The 21404-nt window shown below is 39.4% G+C and overlaps 1 protein-coding gene across 1 annotated transcript; it reads right to left on the reverse strand.

The window, feature by feature from the left end:
• Positions 1 to 1432: 1432 nt before the first annotated feature.
• Positions 1433 to 19123, reverse strand: DDX18 (DEAD-box helicase 18). Its single transcript, XM_023187949.1, has 14 exons — positions 18984 to 19123; positions 16140 to 16424; positions 14042 to 14185; positions 12548 to 12683; positions 12094 to 12194; positions 11781 to 11980; positions 11581 to 11695; positions 9088 to 9227; positions 8699 to 8860; positions 8180 to 8332; positions 7416 to 7529; positions 4809 to 4865; positions 4346 to 4523; positions 1433 to 3239 (listed from the first exon to the last, which is right to left on the reverse strand). The coding sequence occupies exons 1-14, from the start codon at positions 19066 to 19068 to the stop codon at positions 3097 to 3099; spliced, it is 2013 nt and encodes a 670-aa protein (XP_023043717.1). The 5' UTR covers positions 19069 to 19123; the 3' UTR covers positions 1433 to 3096.
• Positions 19124 to 21404: the final 2281 nt, after the last annotated feature.

Below are 21404 nucleotides of genomic sequence, written 5' to 3' on the forward strand. Positions count from 1 at the left end.
ATCTGGGCATATTCTTGTGTCCTCTGCAGTTTATGACATCTAACAGGCTTTTAATTGATGATGAATTAGGTTATCCAAAGGCACACTACACTGTTGTTGTTGCCACCCACACTCAGTAATGTTGAAAACAGCACTAATATACCTGACAGCTACCTTAGGAAGGTGCTGCAGGACTGGACCACTTTCCAAAGCCCAAGTCTGCTCTCCAGAATTCCAAGAGATCCAGACTGTTAGAAATCCTGTCTGTATGCCAAAGCCCAGACTGGCTCAGGGTTTGGGATGAGCCTCTGTACCTGCCGCTGCATGGCAGCATTTTTCATGTAAGGCGCAGGGAGGCAGGTACCACGGAGAGAGCACTCAGCACCTGGGCACTGTCCTGAGCACCGCCTTCTGAAGGAGGTATTATTACTTTCGCATCACTCCTGAATCAGCCCCGAGGTTAGCAAGTGGCACCAGCTGGAATTTGAATCCAGGCATTCTGGTTACAGAGCTGTCACTTATAACCCCTGTATAACTTAGGGATCCTGTTTTGGGTATCTTGTTTTATTTATACAAGGCTGGCTGAGACTAAATAAATTTAGACATAGCAATGTCATCACTTGCAGCCCACAGGACCCAAAGACTTATCGGCATGTAGTGATGTGCTTGGCTCCCCCACCTCACATTATGCCTTCAAACCTTCATGGCTACAGCCACCTAATCCCACCTGTCAAACGCCCACATTTGCTACCAAATGTGCTCTTAGCACAGGAACATATGAAGCCCTTACTGTGCACGAGCCTTGCAGATGGTGCTGCTTTCATTCACGGTACGTGATACCAGTAACTGGCTCTTTCATATCTGAATCTGGCCAGGCTGGTCAAGTCTGGTTGTCTCTTGTCCGTAGCCTGGACCATCCTGCCACTACAATCACAAACAGCACCCAGCAAGTACAGTAGTTCCCCCTTATCCTCCGGGGATACATTCCTGGACCCCCAGTGGACGTCTGAAACTGTGGACAACACTGAACCCTCTATATATTCTTTCCTATATATTATCTGTGACAGAAGTTTAGTTTATAAATTAGTACACTGAGATTAACATAAAACAATTACAATATACTGTAATAAAAGTCATGTAAATGTGGCCTCTCAAAGTGTATTATTGTACTGTGCTGACCTAGTTAGACCACAGTTGACTACAGGTAATGGAGATCATGGATGAGGCTGCTAATGGACTTGAAGTAAGTTCTTATATAGCAGGGCCAACCCTGTCCACTTTGTTTATATGCTTTTCTTACAAAACCTCTCGAGACTGACTCAACAATCTCAAGACCAGTAGGAGCACAAGACATACTGAGATAGGGAGAGCCAGTCTGGCACAATCAGGTAGGTATCTTGAACGTAAATCCTGGCAGACCAAGCAAGGGTCAACAAAGTATCCATAAAGGAAATACAACATTGAGGTAATTATTTAATGACACAGGAAAATAACATGTTATGAAACAAGCTGGTTACAAGTAGTAGGTAGATGACTTCATTTTCGATAAAAAAATTAAAAAGCACCAACATGCATATAAAAATTAGATTATGTACAAAATACCAATAGTATTTACTTCTCCTCAGTAATTAAATATTTTTCCCTTTGTTTTGTCTTTTAAAAAACATTATTCCTGAAAAACAAAATCAGAAAAACATGATCCTGGAGAGAGTTATTAAACACCAGGAAATTAGGAACCCAAGAAGCTAAGCCAGGAGCTCAGCAGTCAAGGTTGGAAGCCCAGGACAGGTCCGACCAGGGTGATGGTGGCCAAGTCCAGAAATGGAAGATTGTTCTTTTCTTTTCCTACTGGAATGTTCTTTACCCAACAGTTTTCTCTACATTAGATGTTAGCGCACTAATTTAATGGGATCCTATGATTAACTGGCACAACAGCAAAATGATGCTAGCAACTTTGGTTTTGAACTGCTAAAAAATGTACTATCTTGTAGTTATATACTACACAAAACACACGAATCAACTGCTCCTACAACAAAAACTCACCTGACTAAATCACTGACTTTGCTGTTTTTTTTCTAACTTTGTTCATTTTCAATCCTCACAGCAAATGTATTTTTTGTTTCAGGGCCGTATTTTTTCTCAGAAAGAAGCTAACATTAATGTGTGCTGGGCACTGTCTGATGGCCTGGCTCTAACTCCAGGTAAGTTGCCCGTGTCTTCTAAGTACTCTACAGAGTGCAAAGGCTCACCAAAATCCAAACCACCTTGAATTAAACAAATCTGAATGAGGAGCATCACCATTCTTTGTATGTGTGTTTTTAAAGTCTTTGCTATGCTACCAAATGAAGAAATGCAGTACATTACACCTCTATTGATGTAAATGAGGCTCAAACATCTCAATTCCATCCTCTTCCTACCCTCCACCCATCAAACGTTATAACTGCTTAGTGACACTTTATTCTAATTACAAACCATAGTTTTTGCTCCAAAAAACGAAACACCTGAGAAAGGCCCATTGCTTTAAAATCAAGACTCTATAAAAGCAATGCCACCCTAATCCTAAGGTGTTTCTTAGGTATTTCCCAAAGCTCTCTGCTCTTTTACACTGCAGCATTTTCAGGAGGAGTCATTAGATACTGTCAAGGTCCAAGAAATAACGAAAAACAAAAAATAACCTGAGACTCTTTTCTGCACTGCCACCAGCTGCCCAGTATACTAGGTCACCTTTTACAGTGGTGAGCACAGCAATCCGTGCCACAAAAGTCTTCACAAAACAAGAAGGAAAGGTACAAAAAGAATTATAATAAAACAGTAACATACATTTTTGTGTATGAGGAACGGATATTTAAAGTTAAAATATTATATAATCACAAGAAAGACCAGATATTCCTTGCTCTGCCCTTGGGCAACCAAGAAAATTAAAGCCTGCTTTATGTCCCAAAAATAAAAGAGAGACCCGATAGAAGTAACAGTGCTCAGTGCTTGCAACCCAAGTCAATTTATACTCTTGTTAGGTAAGTCCAAATTCTAAAGTCTACAAAAATCCTGTCAAATCAAGGGAAAAAAAAAAAATTCATTTTAGGACAAAGTTACTCAAGATGAAAGAAAGGCATGTCTTCAGTGAGAGAACTGCCTGCTGTCAGATGATTTCTTGCTAATGTGTTTAAAGATTTTGGACTTCTCAACTTTCTTGGTTTTCTGGTAGCCAAATCCACCACCACCTCCTCTCTTTCTCTGCTTGCCTTCATTGCTGTTGACGTCTGGAGGCAAACGTTAAGGAAATCAAGCAAAAAAAAGAATGAACTCCAATCTAACATCTACACAGAGAAAAAGTCAGCATGAACACTGCTGTCCCTCCACAACCCCATTCTCAACAATGAAAATGTGGGAACATAAGCCTATGCAACAAATTTCCAGAAAATTAGGAGTGGCCACGTGACAGTGGACTTAAACTAGCAGGTATGATTTTAAACTTCGGTGTGTAATAGTCATATTAATTATTTCTTCCACACAATGAAATTCATGACAGTGAATAAGGATTTATGAGTTTAATCAGGAAGTTGATAGGAGCACATTAAAAAAACACCTCCTGTGTCAAAACGAATGACTGTCATTTCTCTTCGGAATTGATTTAGGAATGCCTAAGTGAAGGAGCTGCTCTTTCTTCCACAGGACTCGACACTCATTCATTTCAGTTTACTCAATGCTTACAATGGGGATGGTGACCCAAAATTTGGTCCTCTAGTCCCCTGAGAAGTTACTCCCAATGGCAGTGAAGCACAGGCCTCATTTCAGCTGCTCAGTTTCTTCTGCAAGGCACAAATTATAAATCACAACTGAAGCAACTGGAAGTACTCCTTCTGCCTTGTATCTTAAGCAACACCTAAGTTTTATTTTCTTTTGCTGAACTTGCCACTTTCTTGTATAAAACCCTCCGGGGGCTCTAAGAGGATTAAAACTCCTTGAAAGGTCCCATCCTCTCTTTAGCTTCAAAACATCCCATTCACCTAAGTACCAGCACAGTGCGGCCTCAGCAAACACTGAAGTTTTGCTTTCTTACCTGTGTTTCTGCCTGGAACACACAACTGTCTCTGTCTCTCCCTGACAGTCAAATTTGTCTTTTTAAGGCTCAAGGCATAAGCTGCCTTGTCCCTGTAACCCCATCCTAATGATTAATCCCTGCTTACCCCATCCAACCTCTATGTCCTGTGCTAGCACAGACAAGCAGACATTGACTAGGGCGAACACTGGAGCCTCCAGTCTGAGCCAAAACACATACTAATCCATTGCAAAGCCCAAAATGCCCCTCTGTCCCCAAAGCTTTTGTTTCTTAGTTCCAGGGTAACTTCATTAAAGAAAAGGATACTCAGATCAACGAAGGGAGGCACCTTAAAACCAAATGACAGAGCAACTTGAGGCAAGTTTAAGTTATTAACATTAAAGATCTGTTTCAGAGAATGGGAATCATAGGCTCGTATGTACGACTTATATGCTTCCTGGGCTGACTTATGAAGAAAGTAGTTCTTTTCAATCAATTTCTCAAGCTGAAATAGAAAGAAACACTGGTTTTAATAAATAAAAACAAACAACAACCTGCAAAACGCCAGATTTCAAATATCCTAGAGCAAAGCCACTCCATAGAAAACATTTAAAGAGGGCATAGAGCAGTGGTAACTAGAATAGCAAGAAACCTTATACACCACACAGTCTGATCCTCACTTTACAACAGGGTAGACTTTAAAGGACAGTGACTGCCCAATGAATCACTATAAAGAGAGTGCTGGGACAAGGTTCCTGCCTACTCACAAAAACGTCTAAAAAGCACATACCTGAGACTGAATGTCAGAAATTTTAGACCAGGAAAAGTCAAATTCACTTAATGGAACCTAGAAATCAAAAGTATTAAGATTAGTAAACCAGGATGATCGGCATTCCGATACTGGGTACTGAAGATAGGGAAGGATGAACTGGCCTATGAAATTCCCTCAGGACAGACAGGAAAATCTGCTTTTTCTAGTCTCCCAATGTTGATGGGAAAGTTTCATCTTTGCTCTGCTGAGTTAGGCAATCTGCACTTCTTTTTTTCTGAAAGGCAAGGAATTGGATAGGGATAGAGTCAGTAAAGCACTTTTCTGTAAGAATCTCTATAATCCTGACTATTTGGAACCATGAAACAGTTTGAAGCTTCTAGTCAGAAGGGCCATCAGCCCCTTTTCTCCATGTCAGAAGAGGGGCCCTAATACCCCATAGTCCTGTATTGAGGCTTGTGACACTGGAGGCCATGATGACCACAAACTCCTACGGGATGGATCTGCCATCAGTTATCACTCATTAAATAACTAGAAAAGCAACAGGCCTGTGCTAGGTGATAGACAGAAAACAGGTGCCTAAGTCCTGGAGTCTGCCCTCAGAGAGCTTGCCGTCTTGTGGGGGAGAAAGATAAGTAATGAAATGTCAACCTGCAGATTCTGGATATTAGCCCTTTGTCAGATGGGTAGATTGTTAAAAATTTTCTCCCATTCTGTAGGTTGCCTGTTCACTCTGATGGTAGTTTCCTTTGCTGTGCAGAAGCTCTTTAGTTTAATTAGATCTCATTTGTCAATTTTGGCTAGGGCTAATATCCAGAATCTACAAAGAACTTAAGCAAATTTACAAGAAAAAAATCAAAACAACCCTATCAAAAAGTGGGCAAAGGATATGAACACACACTTCTTAAAAGAAGACATTTATTCAGCCAACAGACACATGAAAAAATGCTCATCATCACTCGCCATCAGAGAAATGCAAATCAAAACCATAATGAGATACCATCTCACACCAGCTAGAACGGCGATCATTAAAAAGTCAGGAAATGACAGGTGCTGGAGAGGATGTGGAGAAATAGGAAGGCTTTTACACTGTTGGTGGGACTATAAACTAGTTCAATCATTGTGGAAGACAGTGTGGCGATTCCCCAAGGATCTAGAACTAGAAATACCATTTGACCCAGTCATCCCATTACTGGGTATATACCCAAAGGATTATAAATCATGCTGCTATAAAGACACATGCACATGTATGTTTATTGCGGCACTATTCACAATAGCTAAGACTCAGAACCAACCCAAATGTCCATCAATGACAGACTGGATTAAGAAAATGTGGCACATTATGCACCACGGAATACTACGCAGCCATAAAAAAGGATGAGTTCGGACATGGATGAAGCTGGAAACCATCATTCTCAGCAAACTATTGCAAGGACAGAAAACCAAACACCGCATGTTCTCACTCATAGGTGGGAATTGAACAATGAGAACACTTGGACACAGGGCGGGGAGCATCACACACTGGGGCCTGTCGTGGGGTGGGGGGAGTGGGATAGCATTAGGAGATATAGCTAATGTAAATGACGAGTTAATGGGTGCAGCACACCAACATGGCACATGTACACATATGTAACAAACCTGCATGTTGTACACATGTACCCTAGAACTTAAAGCATAATAATAAAAAGACATGTTAACCTGATGAGCACCTATGCTGTGGGAACAAGGAGGAGGGCAGGAGATCACAGATAGCTTCCCAGCAAAGACAGGGGCTGGCTGAAACCAAGCATTCTCGAGAAAGTGTGCAAAAGCTGTAGAGCAATTTCAGGGAACTGCCTGTGGTTACAGGGTAGAGGAAGCCTATCAGCAAGACTATGCCAGAAAGGCCAATGAGGATGGAAATGTCAGGGAGGAAGAGGCGTGATATGCATCCCCATGGCCTAGATATAAAGAGGCCACCTAGGGTTCTGATGGATTCAATTCTGGTGCGACAGTAGAAAGCTAAAACCAAATTAGGCTGGTTGGGGACTGAAAGGGAGGTAAATGTCAAGAATATAAACCCTTTTTCCAATAAGGCAGACTGAGAAAAGGCATCAGACAGTAGCTATCCTGCAGACAGGGGTAGAAGAATAGGTTTTAGGTTCAAGTTACTTTTTTACAGTGAGAAATTTGAGATGATAAAGCACCAACTGCAAAGAGACTGTAGGCCAAGAGTTGATGAATAGGAGACAGAGGGCAGTGGAGGAGGCTGAGGCTAGAGTGAACGAGGATTCCCCACTGCTCCATACGACGTAAGAGGAAAGAGTGGGAGCAGCAGAGATGACTAGGTGTGAGGGAGCTTCAAAAGAGTGGAGAAGGTTTAAAAGAGGGCTGGAGGGAATGGGAAAGGAGAGGCTGGGAAACAGAGGCGTTGCTGGGTAACAGAGCTAGAAAGCCGAGCCATGTGGGCAGTTCCTTCTGTACTCATTTCTTGGGCTAGAAGTACATAAAAACCTTACTTGCTTAATTGCCACAAGAATGGTTGTAATAGCACTGTCCAGACTCGAGACTCCTCCGACACATGTAGAAATGGTGCTTGCTAACAATCCCTACACCAAGAGAAATTTTTCTCCAAGTAAAGATTTTTACCTTGGATTGTTTCAAGTAGCGAAGAAAACCCAATTCTTCTGGGCGCAAAATGAGCAAGGCATGCCCTCTCCCATTTAGGCCTCTGGCTGTTCTACCCACACGATGAATATACTCCTTTGGTGGAGAAAGAAAACTTGAGTTAACACAGTGACTTCCGCATGAGCCCATTTGTGTGTCTGCATCCTGAGTATGTGCACGTCTGTATTGAGATGGTGCACTCCTGCGGTGCTGGACCACACACACCTTCACCACAGCCCTACAAAGCTGGGCCAGCAATCGCTCTGCGCACATCACCCCCAACAGGCCAATGATTGAGGCCAAAAAAAAAAGCTGGATATGATGTTTGCATTAACAGTGATCTAATAAAATGAGTATTATGTGTGCATCATCATCAAAACGGCTTTAATCTACTGTTTGCTGAAAATACTTCTCAATGAAGCTTATTCTACCACATATACTACAGAAGCTTATCTACCTCCTTAAGTAATTTTATTTCCTTCAGGCATCTGCTCTTCTTAAGGGATCATTCCAAGGATCTCATTTTCATAACTTAAGTCCCACTGATACTTCTCAATCCTCTTGCACAGCCCCTCTGAGCCCCGAAAAGCCTTAAATACTTATCAATACCAGAGAAATACTGCAGTCACTGTATAGTAGGGATCTTTACCTTGAATGTGGATTGCAGTTTCTGTCAGGGAACTGGGAGAATAAGTGAACTCTTTAATGCAGAGTCATTCTGAAGACACCCCAATGATGCCAGTTACCTTAGGGTCGTCCGGAGGGTCATACTGAACAATCCAGTCGACTTCGGGAATGTCCAGTCCTCTTGCTGCCACATCCGTACACAATAGTGTTCCCGAATCTGCATTGCAGAACTGGAAGAATGTGGTTGTACGCTTATTTTGCTTTTGCTTTCCCTAGAATTAAATAAAAACATCCATTAGAGCTGCAATCTTGAGATTGTCTCTAGGAAGTCCAGCAGCAGAACCCCCAAATTGTGGAACTGTTACCCTACTTTATTTCGAGCTCATCCCTTGGCCTGTGTCCTATTTCCCTAACTGTTCTGCAAGCCCCTCAAGGAGGGGCTTCAGTTGTCTTGTACTCTTCGGAAGTCCTCATACCCCTCCACACCCAGCTGTGCCCCCTCACACAGGTTCCATCACTTAGTGGTGATCAAACTACTCAGAACAATGTTTGGAGGAGAGGGCAGTACCTCCAATCCTACAATCTATAGGGCTTAATAAGCATACCCTGTTTTCAATGAGCTCATCATCATCACTTACATGAATGGCCAAGACGGGCAAATCAATGTAGTTCAGCAACTCATAGTGGTATTTCACAGACATACAAGACGAAAAGAAGACCATAAGCTTCTTCTTTCGGTTCTTCTTAAGGAATGTAAAGAGCAGAAGGAATCTCTTTTCAGAAGGACAAACAACGTATCCCTAGAAAGCATTTAAACAGATACAAATGAACCAAGTGGACATTTTCCGTTTCCTAACTTGTGTAATTTGATCAACAGCACTGATAAACATGGTATGTAAACTGTCATGTCTCACCTATGGCATTTTAAAAGTTCATTAACCCATTTGCTTTCTGAATGATCCTTCCAACAATTACATAAAAACACCAAGTAAGATCCCTACAGTTTTCAGTTATTGATAAAAAGTACCTGTTCAAGACCATCCACTGTTGCATTAGCTTTATCATCATCAACACCAACATACAATGGCTCCTTTTTCAGAGAAATCCTTGCCAGGTCTTCAACTTTTCGAGTTTGGGTGGCAGAAAAGAGCATAGTCTGTCTACGTGCTGAAACAGATACATATAAAAATAACCCCAATCTTTTAGGGAATCTTTACAATTGCCTCACAACTACAAATATTCTAGGTAGAGATATCAGAAATGGGAAATACAATGTCTCTACAGATTCTACAAATATTACAAAAGGTAAAACAGGTATATCATGAAACACCAGGTCTGTAAGTTTGAGAACTTAGATGAAACAGACAAACTCCTTCGAAGACAGACAACTGAAGAAAACAGGAAAACTTTAAATAGCCTCATATCTACTAAAGAAATTTTAGTTGAAAACTTCATGTAAAGAAAATTCCAGGCCCAAATGGATTCCACTGGTGAATTATAGTGAACATTTAAGAAAGAAACATCAATTATTCAAACTCTCTAATAAATTAAAGAGATTATTATAATTTATTATACTTATTATTATATAATTATAATTTATTATTATTATTATACTTATATGTCAACTCATTCTTTGAAGTCAGTCACTACACTATTCAAAAACCTGACATGACATTAACAAGGAAAGAAAACTATGTACCAATACAATTCGTGAGCAAATACGCAAAATTCAAAATAGAATTTTATATAATTCAGCAATATATAAAAAGGATAATGGATCATGACTAGGCAGGTTTATTCTACAAATGCAGGGTGGTTCAACATTTGAAAGATCAACCAATACAATTTACTATGCTAACTAAAGAAAAAACATGATTACTTCAGCAGACAGAAAAAAAAAAATCTGATCATCTATTTCTGATTAAAAATCCTCAGCAAACTAGGAACAGAAGGGATCTTCCTTAATCTGATAAAAGGCATCTACATAAAACCTCCAGCTAAATTCATATGTAGTTAATGGTAAAAGACTGAATGCTTTCCCCTAAGATCAGAACCAAGACAAGGATGTCTGCTCTCATCACTTCTATTCAGTACCATACTGGAGGTTCCGGCCAGGGCAATCAGATAAGAAAATGAATAAATAAATAAATAAATAAAGAGGTGAAACTGTCTTTATCGGTACATGATTGCCTATACAGAAAATCCAAAAGGCTACAGTCATCTGGAAAGCCATACTGAATATTCATTCAGTACAGGATTAACTGTCTTGCTAGATACAAGATCAATATAAAATTCAACTGTGTGTGTGTATATATTATGTGTGTGTGTCTGTACATACATGAAAGCAATGAGCAATTGGAATTTGAAATTTTAATGAAATACTTGGGGATAAATCTGACAAAAGATGTGACTAAAACTGTATCCTAACCCCCCCCCCAAATATTATAGAGAAATAAAATATCTAATACATGGAGATATACATTATGAGTTAATATTGTTTTCTTCCAGTAATCTCTATTCAATAAAATCTCAATCAAGATCCAAGACTTTTTTGGAGGGAAGGGGGGGGAAACTAACAAACGAATTCTAAAATTTATATAGAAATGTAAAGGACAAGAGTACCACACCTTTAAAAGAGAACAAAATTGGGGCTAACATTACCTGATGGTCAAGACTTAACAAGAGGAACTGGAACTTTCTTGCACTGCTCATAGGAATGTTAAACGGTACAGCCGCTTTGGAAAACATCTGGCAGTTTCTTAAAAAGTTAAACATATACTAAACATATGCCAACTATGACACTCCTAGGTTTACTTAAGAGAAAAGGAGATATATGTCTCTACAAAGAGTTGTAGATGACTGTTCACAGCAACTTTATTTCCAGAAAATGCAACCTAATCTAGTGACAGAAAACAGATGAATACTCACTTGGGGACAAGGTGTGTGTGTAAGGAGGGGTGGGAGGGAGAAACTGAAAAGGAGCAGGAGGAAACCTTTGAGTGGGATAGACATGTTCATTTTCTTGATTGCAGTGATGGTGTCACAGTGGTAAACAAATCAAAGAACATAAAATTGTACGTTATAAGTGTATATATAATTATGTCAATTATACTTTGATAAAGCTTTAAAAAATAAATTATACAATGAAGGAAACCATGGTCTTAGTTATAACCAGTTCATAATGTTGCAAGTACTATAAGCAAGGTATGTACAAGTAAGGCAACAAATCTACGGCTACTTGGGGGATGTCAGATGAGGTAAGAATGGGCAAGAGGTGGAGGACAGGACCTATGTGAAGGCTGTTTAATATGCATTATAACTTCTAAAACAGCAAAACTACTATATCAAGTTATTAGTAAGTTTGATGCTTGTATTCCAAACTACCTTTCAGGTTAACTGGCACAACTATCTCACTTGGCTATGGTAAAGTTCTGGCATTAGTACAGATTTTCTGTAGGAACAACTCTTATCTACTTCCAACAGATACTTTGCAAACCAAATGCAGATGCTACCTACTTACTTGGCAAAAGTTTAATAATTTGCTTTAATTCCTCTTCAAACCCAACATCCAAGATACGATCAGCTTCATCAATAACCAGACACTGTAGGTTTTTATACATAAACCCCGGGGTATTCTAACAAAACAAAGGACCAAGAACAACTATTAGTTGTCAGTTTATGTTTCATACAAGACAATGAGACAAGCACTACATCTCTTACCTGCATATGGTCTAGCAGACGGCCTGGTGTGGCCACAATGATGTTGATCCCATTAGCAAGTTTCTGTGCTTCAGCAGATCTGTTACTGCCACCCATTATTAAGCCATAGGTATGCACGTGGTGAGTCATTAGCTCCTTAAGGACACCAAAAGTTTGCATGGCTAGTTCTCTGGTAGGTGAGAGAATAAGGACTCCCGTTCCTAAAAATGATACATATGGTACAAGTCTAAATGTGGTTGTCACCATTGAGTCCGTAACAGCTACAAAAAACCTCTAGTGAAATAATGGCAGAAACAAGCAGATGAAAGCTTACCATTCCTGGGCATGAACTTTAACTTGACAATGAGTTCAACTGCAGGGATAAGAAAAGCCAGGGTTTTACCACTGCCTGTTTTTGCAGCTGCTAGAAGATCCCTAAATATTAGAAAGGGAAAGGAGAAAGACATTTAGCCTACTCATTTACGATGTACTACATACACACACTTGAGGCACTAAGGCTAGAACATGAACAAGAAGAGGTCTACATTGCTGAAACTGATCACCTGGGTTATATACCGAAATCATAAGTCAGAACTGTGCTGTAACAGAAGAGAACATCTTTCCAACACTTTCCTTCAAACATCAGTAATTAACTTAAAGTCTTTAATGTATGCTGGATACATGACCGAACATATAGCAGAAAATCAACTGAATATACTGGTATGTTCTTTATAACCTACTAGTTCTAAAAGTAGATGCCAATATCTAAGCTTCAGTGTTAGTCATACCTGCCTTCCAGAAGTGGTCTGATACTTTTATGCTGAATTTCAGTCATGTTTGTAAAACCCATTTCTTTTATTGCCTTCAGAGTGTTTTCATTGACAAGATTACATAGAGAAGCAAACGAAGTATCCTCAAAAGCTCCTAAACAGAAGACAATTTATCATTAGCAAATTTATTTTTTTAAAAAAGTTAGTATTGCTACAGTTGCCTAAATCTATTTTGCCTAGAAAAGCTTCCCACAGTAAGAAAAGGCTAAACCTTAATTATTCATGTCTGATAATATCAACAAAAAGATCCTTTATCTTTCAAGTTTCTCCATTGTTAATGGCTGTATAAGTTATAGTTCAGAGTCCACACTGTAACAAAACGAGGGGTGGAGAGAAGGTATAACCGAGGAATTTATATAAAATAAAAATACCAAGACAAGGAAAATAATGAGAGTCCACAGATAAATGAAATGCTTATGAAATCTGATGTAAAAAGTGAAAACACTGAACATTAATAAAAACTGTGTTAAGTCAATTAAAAAAAAAAAACTGTTAATCTCACTCCAGCAAGACACAGAAGAGTCAGATACAGCCACAGAATGTTAGTCTGAGCCTACGTATCAAGTAGTGTAGTGGGTCTTCAGCAGGAGGCATCAAAATCATCTGGGGGTTCCCCACACTACACATGCCCAGGGTGTAAACCAATCACTCTTGACCTTGGCACTGCTGACATTTGGGTTGAATAATTCTTTGTTGTGAAACGCTATCCTGTGCATTAGAAGATACTATGCAGCATCTCTGACCTCCACTCACCAAATGCCAGCAGACTGCCCCTAGCTCCGAGAGACAAAAATGTCTCCTAGGCTTAGGATGATCTTAGTAGGCTAGGGACAGAGGAGGTTCCTGGGATGTGGGACTTTCAATGCTAAAACGGGAAAAGTTCTGGGCAAACCAGGATGAGTTACTCATCTTACTTGGGGGGCAAATTTCCCTGCTTGAGAGCTACTACTAAAACATTTGCAGTTTGTATTAAGCAGGTCTGGGGTTGGGCCTCAACATTTTAACAGACAAACCAACCCAAACCAAACAAACAACTCAATTAACTCCTTGACATACCTGGTTAGGAGTAGTGAATTCTAGTCTAAACTTGACTTTATAAAGGAACAAAGGTCAAAGGAGGTTAACCTGGTACAGGGTCAATGATTTTCCTATTACAACATAGAATGAGCCTTAGAAAAGGACAAACCAAAGAATCATAGAAGCTGCTTGTGTGCATACAAAATATTTAGTGTCAGGAATGGACAAAAGCAAAATAATAGGGAACAAAAAGAACTAAAACACCACAAAATAGAAGATAAAGAGAAAAAGCAGCAGAAAGATTTACAAAAAAAAGTTGCTTGTTGATACTTTTTCCAGGTAAACTAAAAGTCACAACTGAACCTTCAAACCTATAATCCTCTAAGAGAGGTACATTTTAAAGAAGTTATGTCTAAAAAACTTCCTGGACATTACCTGTCAGTCCCAGGGGCAGGCTGGGCACCTCACTGTCATTTTCTTCATTATCTGGCTTCTCCATGTTATTTTCTGTTTCTTTAGGAGTCTTGGCATTTTCTTCTTCAGATTCCCCTTTGTTTTCAGTTTTTGCTTTTTTTGCATCTTTGGTTTTAAAAGACAAAACCCGAAAAATTTTTTCCTTAAAATAAAATTCTAAACGAGATCAACAAAACAGAAGATTCCTGATGTAAAGATGTATATTTTCAAAAGCTAAATATATTCTGTGTTACTTTGTTAAGAATTCTGTTAGATGAAAAATGACTGGTTATATTTAAAAATCCAGGGTACAGACAGACTTGGTAACCAAACATTTAGGCTTCTTAATGTATTATACTATCTCATTTAAAACTTTAAAAAGTTCAACTAAACAGTATAAAGATACCAATTATAAGTTTCACATACTCCACTGAGGGGAAGAAAGTATATCTGATTAACATCATCCTTAACAACTCATTATAAGCACTCATTTTTCCTCCCACGCCAATTACTATCAAAGGCTCTTCATGTTACTAGAGATAGACTGTAAAGGGCAACAATCCACTTGCCTGGATGACATACACTGGACTGCTCCTTGGCTATCAGGGATGAGGGTGGGAGGAAAGGCAGAGCTTCCTAGCTTCTCATTTCTATATTCACAACTTTCATATGGCCCCAACTACCTTTTCAGTCCTACTTCTCATTTCTCGTTTCAGTGTTCGACTCTAGGTCAAACGGATTAACCACATGCTGGGCTTATATACAAATATACAGCAATTAGTGATGTTTGAAAATAACTGACTTAAAACAGAACCCAGGACTCTCTGTAGCTCAGTACTGGTCTCTTCCCTGTACCTTACGGCCACCCCTCCAGGAAACAGTCAACTTTGCAGGACCCACATGTTCAAAAGCCATAGATATCTTCAGCTGGCCTCCATGGCTTATTTTGTTTTCCCTGGAATAGTTCTTAAAATGTACCCATAAGATGGCTGGGTGTGGTAACTTCTACCTATAATCCTAGCACTTTGGGAAGCCGAGACGGGAGGATCATTTGAGCCCAAGAGTTCAAGACTAGTTTGGACAACACAGTGAGACCCCATCTCATTAAAAAACAAATACACAAACAATCAAAAACCCATAAGGTTACAACTCCCAGCACTGTGATCCAATGCTTGAGAGCAGAAATAATACCACTTCCTGGGGCATACTCAAAACAAGAATTGTGAAGGCAATAATTTTAGAACAGGATTACAATGACCTTTGTTTGAAGGCATCATGAAGACAGTAATGCATATTTGGGAAAGTTCAAAGCTCCTTTCTAAATAAAACCCTTATTTCAGGTAATATACATGAATAGGATGTTCTAACTCAGGGGCTGGCAAACTTTCTACAAAAGGCCAGATAGTAAATGTTTTAGGCTTTGCAGGTCCTATGATCTCTGCTGCCATAAACACAACCAAATAGGCACTGCTATGACCCAGTAAAACTTTATTTACAAAAATAGGCAGAAGGAGGGATAGTTTGCTGACCCCTATCTTATCCTACCTTGAAATCTCTGCTTGTACAAATCTCAATTAAAATGTCCATTCTTTCATCCGAGCTTACTGAAATTCCATCACCTTCAAAAAATATTTCTTCCTTTTCCTCCTGCCATTCTTAGCACTTGGAAATTAATGTTCTGTTTATTCAGAAGTTTCCTACTTTATATACTTTGTAACTAAGACTCTTTTCAAAGGGAGGAATTTAAGGTAGGAAAATGGGAAGAATAAAGCAGAAAAAAAAGGTAACTTAAAAAGAAGAGAAAATTTCTAGAACTCTAAGGAGAGTCTTTTCTGAGAGTGAAGTTTTCTTCAAGGTTAGTGAAATTAAAAGTCTATTCCTCAATATTTTGAGTAAAGTTGAAATGGACTCCCCGCTTCTGCCAATAAAACATTTCCATTAGCTACCAGGCTAATCTCTAATACACTGGTGAGTACAGGGAATTCTCATACGGCATGTACACACAATAGTAATAGAAAGAGGAACAATAACCGTCTGTGAAAATCTAAATGGCTGAAGTTCAAAGATAATAAATACCTACCAGGTCCAGCATCATTCACCGTTTTTCTCTTTTTCTTCTTCTTCTTCTTTTTTGATTCTGAATTGGGAGACTGCATTGCTGTTTCTTCATTGGTTAATACAGTGGATTTCTGGGGAGATTTTTTAACTTTTATATTTTCCACTGCTTCTGGAGACACATCTCCATTTTGAGTTTCTGATAAGCCCACATTCACACAATGTTTTGATTTTTTAACCTTTCCACCTCCCATTGTTTCTTCAGATACATCTCCATTTTGAGTTTCTGATAGGGTCAGATTTGAGGCCCCTGTTTAAATAAACAGAACATACACTGTGACAAAGAAGTAGTTTACTTACAAACACTGAAATCCCAAATGAGAACTTCCATGGCTTCCTGACACGAATTATTTAGCTTTTCTTCTCTTCCATGTAATTAAACAACTTATAATTTTCTGGTGTTCCCTTACAGGGAAAGTAAGATATCTTAAAGAAAAAATACTGGAAAAGGAAAAGCAATATTGATTTCTTAACTTCAAAAAACCGTACATTTGACTTTAAGGAGTCTAGGACAGGAAAACTTCAATGAGGTCAAATATTTAAACAGATGAGGTCAGCTAATGGTAGTTACAGAATAACCATAAATATTTGATAAACATATGATTAACTGATATATTGAAAAAGACATTTACAACTCATTCTCAAGTACTATTTCTCATACCACTTCAAAACATTCAACCCCAACTCTTCTAGACCGGAGTGAGTTGAAAATTCAGTTGATAAGACCACTTATTTACCCCAATATTTATCACACACAAATACAGTAATGCATGCACAATGACATTTCTGTGAATTAAGGACAATATATATAGTGGCTCCATAAGATTATAAAGGAGCTAAAAAATTCCTATCACCTAGTGCCATTAGTTGTTGCAATGTCGTACTGCAACATATTACTGATGTTTGTGGTGATGCTAGCGTAAACAAACCTACTGTGATGCCAGTCACATAAAGTACAGCACACATAATTATGTACAATACGTAATACATGTTAATAAACAACTATGTTACTGGTTTATGTATTTCCTATACTTTTGATCATTACTTTAGAGGGTACTCCTTCTACTCATTAAAAAAAAATATTAAGAGTCAACTGTAAAAGAGCCTCAGGGAGAAAAGTATTTTAAAAGGCACTGTTATCATAGGAGATGACAGCTCCATGCCTATTGTTGCCCCTGAACATCTTCCAAGGGGACAAGATGTGGAGGTGGAAGACGGTGATACTGAATACGTCTGTGTCTTTACATTTTTAACAAAAACCTTAAAAAGAAAAAAAAAACAAAAATCACATAGAATAAGGACGTAAGGAAACTTTTTGTACAGCTGCGCAACGTGCTTGTGTTGTAAGCTAAGTGTTAAAATTTAATAAGTTTATAAGGTAAAAGTTACAGCAGGCTAAGGTTAATTTAAGAATAAAAGTATTAAAAACCTAAACAGTGTAGCCCAAGTGTACAGTGTTTATAAAGTCTACAGTCGTGTACAGTAATGTCCTAGGCCTTCACATTCACTCACCACTCACTGACTCGCTCAGGGTAACTTCCAGTCCTGCAAACTCCATTCATGGTAAGTACTCTATACAGATGTACCATTTAAAAAAAATCTCTCATATCATATGTACATGTATTTTTACTGTACCTTTTCTATGTTTAGATATATTTAGCAATACATACATTTACCATTATTAGAATTCTCTCAGTACAGTACAGTAACATGCTGTACAGGATGGCAGCTTAAGAGCAACAGGCTATACCACGTAGCCTGGGTGTGTAGTAGATTTAGGTTTGTGTAACTACAAGCTGTTCGCAGAACGACAAAAGCCCCTAATGACGCATTTCTCACAATGTATCCCCCCTCCTGTTATGTGATGCATGACTGTACCTGAGAATGTCCTTACCAAAGGCTCCCTGTTTGTTTACTGAAAAAGAGAAAACACCATCTTTTGTTCAAATTTACTTACACAGGCACTGAAAAGTAGTTAGTAATGCTGTAGTTTAGCAATTAGAAATATAAGAGTACTTCAAAACATATTCCTAAAATTTACAAACCTATTGCCTCCTGCAGAATTTTTTTTCAATTAATGTCTGTTGAAAACCAACTGGGGCAAGGCACTGTGCCTCCAACCTTCCCCTCGGGTAGTTTATACCTTAACCTGGACAATAAGTTAACAAAATTACTTCAAGATCTGTGGCCCCATTGCCAGGACACGGGGACTGCAAATGAGGTAGGTAAGAAAGGTGATATTCATGTAAAATCCTTTTCATTTAGGTGACTGCGCAGGACACAAATATGTAGAAGCTCTTGTAAGAAAGTGCTACGAGAGTGTGTGGAGGTGGGTAGAGGAAGGCAATAGTATCAAAGAAGCTCTAGAAACAGCCAGACAGGCTTTCGGAGAAAGAAATATGGGAATTACATAGATGTGAAAAGTGGGTGGAAATGAGAACGTTCCATGTAGCCTAACCGGAAATGAGGGATGGGGTGAGGTGCGACTTGCAGGTGGTGAGGGAATCAAAAGGTAAGGTGGAAATGCAAAAGGCAGGATTAACTGCAAGCCTAGAAGTGAACCGGGAGGCCTCCTGCTCTAACGCTGTAAGAAGAAACTGCTCAGAAAGGTCTGGAGCAGCGCTGGAGCCATGCGACTAGTCGGCAGCAGTGCAGGCTCCGAGTGGAGGCTGCCTTTTCACTCTCCCCAGTCACACACTCCGCAGGGGAAGCTGCCTCAGTCACACGGAGCAGCTGGGCCCCCGGCCGCCCGAACGCGCCAGGAGTGGCGCGTGGGACTCCTGAGCCATCGCGAATCAACGCATCTCACCCTGCAACTTTAGGTTCCGCTGCCGCAATTTGAGGTTCCGCTTCTCGATCTTCTTACGCAGGAGTTTCATCGGCAGGTGAGACATGCTGTCCAAGAAGTGCCTAGAACAAGGCGCCACACAGTACAGCTATTCAGTTCTCTAGAACAAGGCGCCACACGGTACAGCTACTCAGCGCTCGAGGATGACGTTACTTCCCTTCCGGTCACATGTGCGCAGCTCAGCCAACCGGAAGTGCGTCACAGGAACGCTGGCACCCGGCGGAACGAGACTGCTCCAGAGTGGAAATGCTTCCAGACGCGCGCACCACGATACCTTTAGCGACCAAAAACTTTACATCGCCCCCTGGAGAAGTGGAGGCCAGGCCGTGCACTGGCTTCACGCTGTACTAAAGCTAATTTGAGCACCCCCTACAGGAAGATTGAAGAAAGAGCGTGGAGGGGAAGCAGTCCATAGGGAGTCGGCATTTTTATGTTCCTATCCTCTGTGGGTGCAGAATTAGAGTTGACCCTCCCTGTACCTGGGTTTCCTATCTGTGGATTCAACCAACTCCCTCATTGAAAACATTACAAAAAAAAAAAAATTAAAATAATACAGTTTAATAAAACCACTTTCATAGCATTTTGGTTGTATAAGGTATTACAAGTCATTTAGAAATGATTTAAAGTATACTGGAGGTTGGATGTAAAATAAATGCAAATATTACACTATTGTATGTAAAGGTTTTGAGTATCCTAAGATATTGGTACCCATAGAGGGTCCTGGACTCAATCCCTTGTGGATACTGAGGGATGACTGTATTTGGGAAACTGAATAAAACTAAATTATATACATGCGTTTCTAAACTTGTTTGGCCACTCTCCTCAGAAATACAATTTCTGTGTCACTTGGTACACATACACACATAAATATGACATTTCTCAAAATAATATTCTTGCTTTTCACTCTATTTTTTCTTCAAGTCCATTCATTCCGTCCGAAATTATTCTTTTTAGCTTACTAAAAATACTGATGGCTATGAATTTAAATTAACTTTACTACATTAATAATAGGTTGACTGCAGTTTGAAAGAGAGGTTTAGGGCCGGGCGCAGTGGCTCAAGCCTGTAATCCCAGCACTTTGGGAGGCCGAGATGGGCGGATCATGAGGTCAGGAGATCAAGACCATCCTGGCTAACACGGTGAAACGTCGTCTCTACTAAAAAAATACAAAAAACTAGCCGGGCGAAGTGGCGGGCGCCTGTAGTCCCAGCTACTCGGGAGGCTGAGGCAGGAGAATGGCCTAAACCCGGGAGGCGGAGCTTGCAGTGAGCTGAGATCTGGCCACTGCACTTCAGCCTGGGCGACAGAACGAGACTCCGTCTCAAAAAAAAAAAAAAAGAAAAAAGAAAAAGAGGTTTATATATTCCCTAAGTATACCCATGGACCCTTCAGGAGTCCAGGACAGAAATTACAGTCTGACTAGCTAATAGTCATCTTTTTTTTGGGATGGGGAGGAAGACAGGGATATGCATACAGTATTTAATTTTTTAAAAAATTGTTATCAACATTAAAATACTTGGAGATTTCCATGCAAATTCATATTTGTCTTTAAATATTGGCCCAATGCACTAAAATTCCCCTTAATAATAATCAGTTTGAGCTGAACAACTGGAAGAGTCCATGAAACCTGGATTAACCTGTTTACTTGGAGTGGCAGAACATAAGACCCTGGAGATTAGAAATGATCATAGGGAGGAACAGAGAGGGAGAAAACTTGGAAGGGAATTTAAACAGAATGTGAAAGAATTGACTTGGAAATCACATTGGATTGGACTGGAAAACCAGGACAAACAAATAATCATGTGCTTAGGTTAAGTTGTTAGGGATCAGGCAGGCTGAAGGATGAGTCAGAAATTTAAGCACACACACACACACACACACACACACACAAACATTTATCTCAGTGTAAATATATATGCCAGTTTAAATTTATATATATATCAGCATATATATGTATATACACCTATGTATCTATTTCTCTATCTCTATGTACATACATATATATTTACATGATCACATGTGTGAGTTTTGGGTCTGTGACTTTGAAATAGATATAACTGATGTCTATATAGAAAGTGCTCAAAATTTATTATTTCCTTTATGTTGTAACTTAAATTTGTGGGGCTATGTTTTGGTAGTAGTAATGGAAAGGTACTCCCTTTTTTCAGAGTGACTTTTTCTAGCTAGTAGGGAAGATTGGCAGTCATTTCCTCAAAACCAGAAAAGCACACATTTACGAGGTGTTTAAGACATTTAGATCAGAGAAGCCGATCCTTTGAGGTGCGTGGAAATGCTTCATGTTAGGGATTGATAACTTTTTAAGAAATGTAGATAAAGTTACCAATGCCAATTCTTCTGGATTTTTAGAAGAAGAATGAGAAA

Source organism: Piliocolobus tephrosceles, chromosome 11, assembly GCF_002776525.5.
Source record: "Piliocolobus tephrosceles isolate RC106 chromosome 11, ASM277652v3, whole genome shotgun sequence".
Lineage (NCBI taxonomy): Eukaryota > Metazoa > Chordata > Mammalia > Primates > Cercopithecidae > Piliocolobus > Piliocolobus tephrosceles.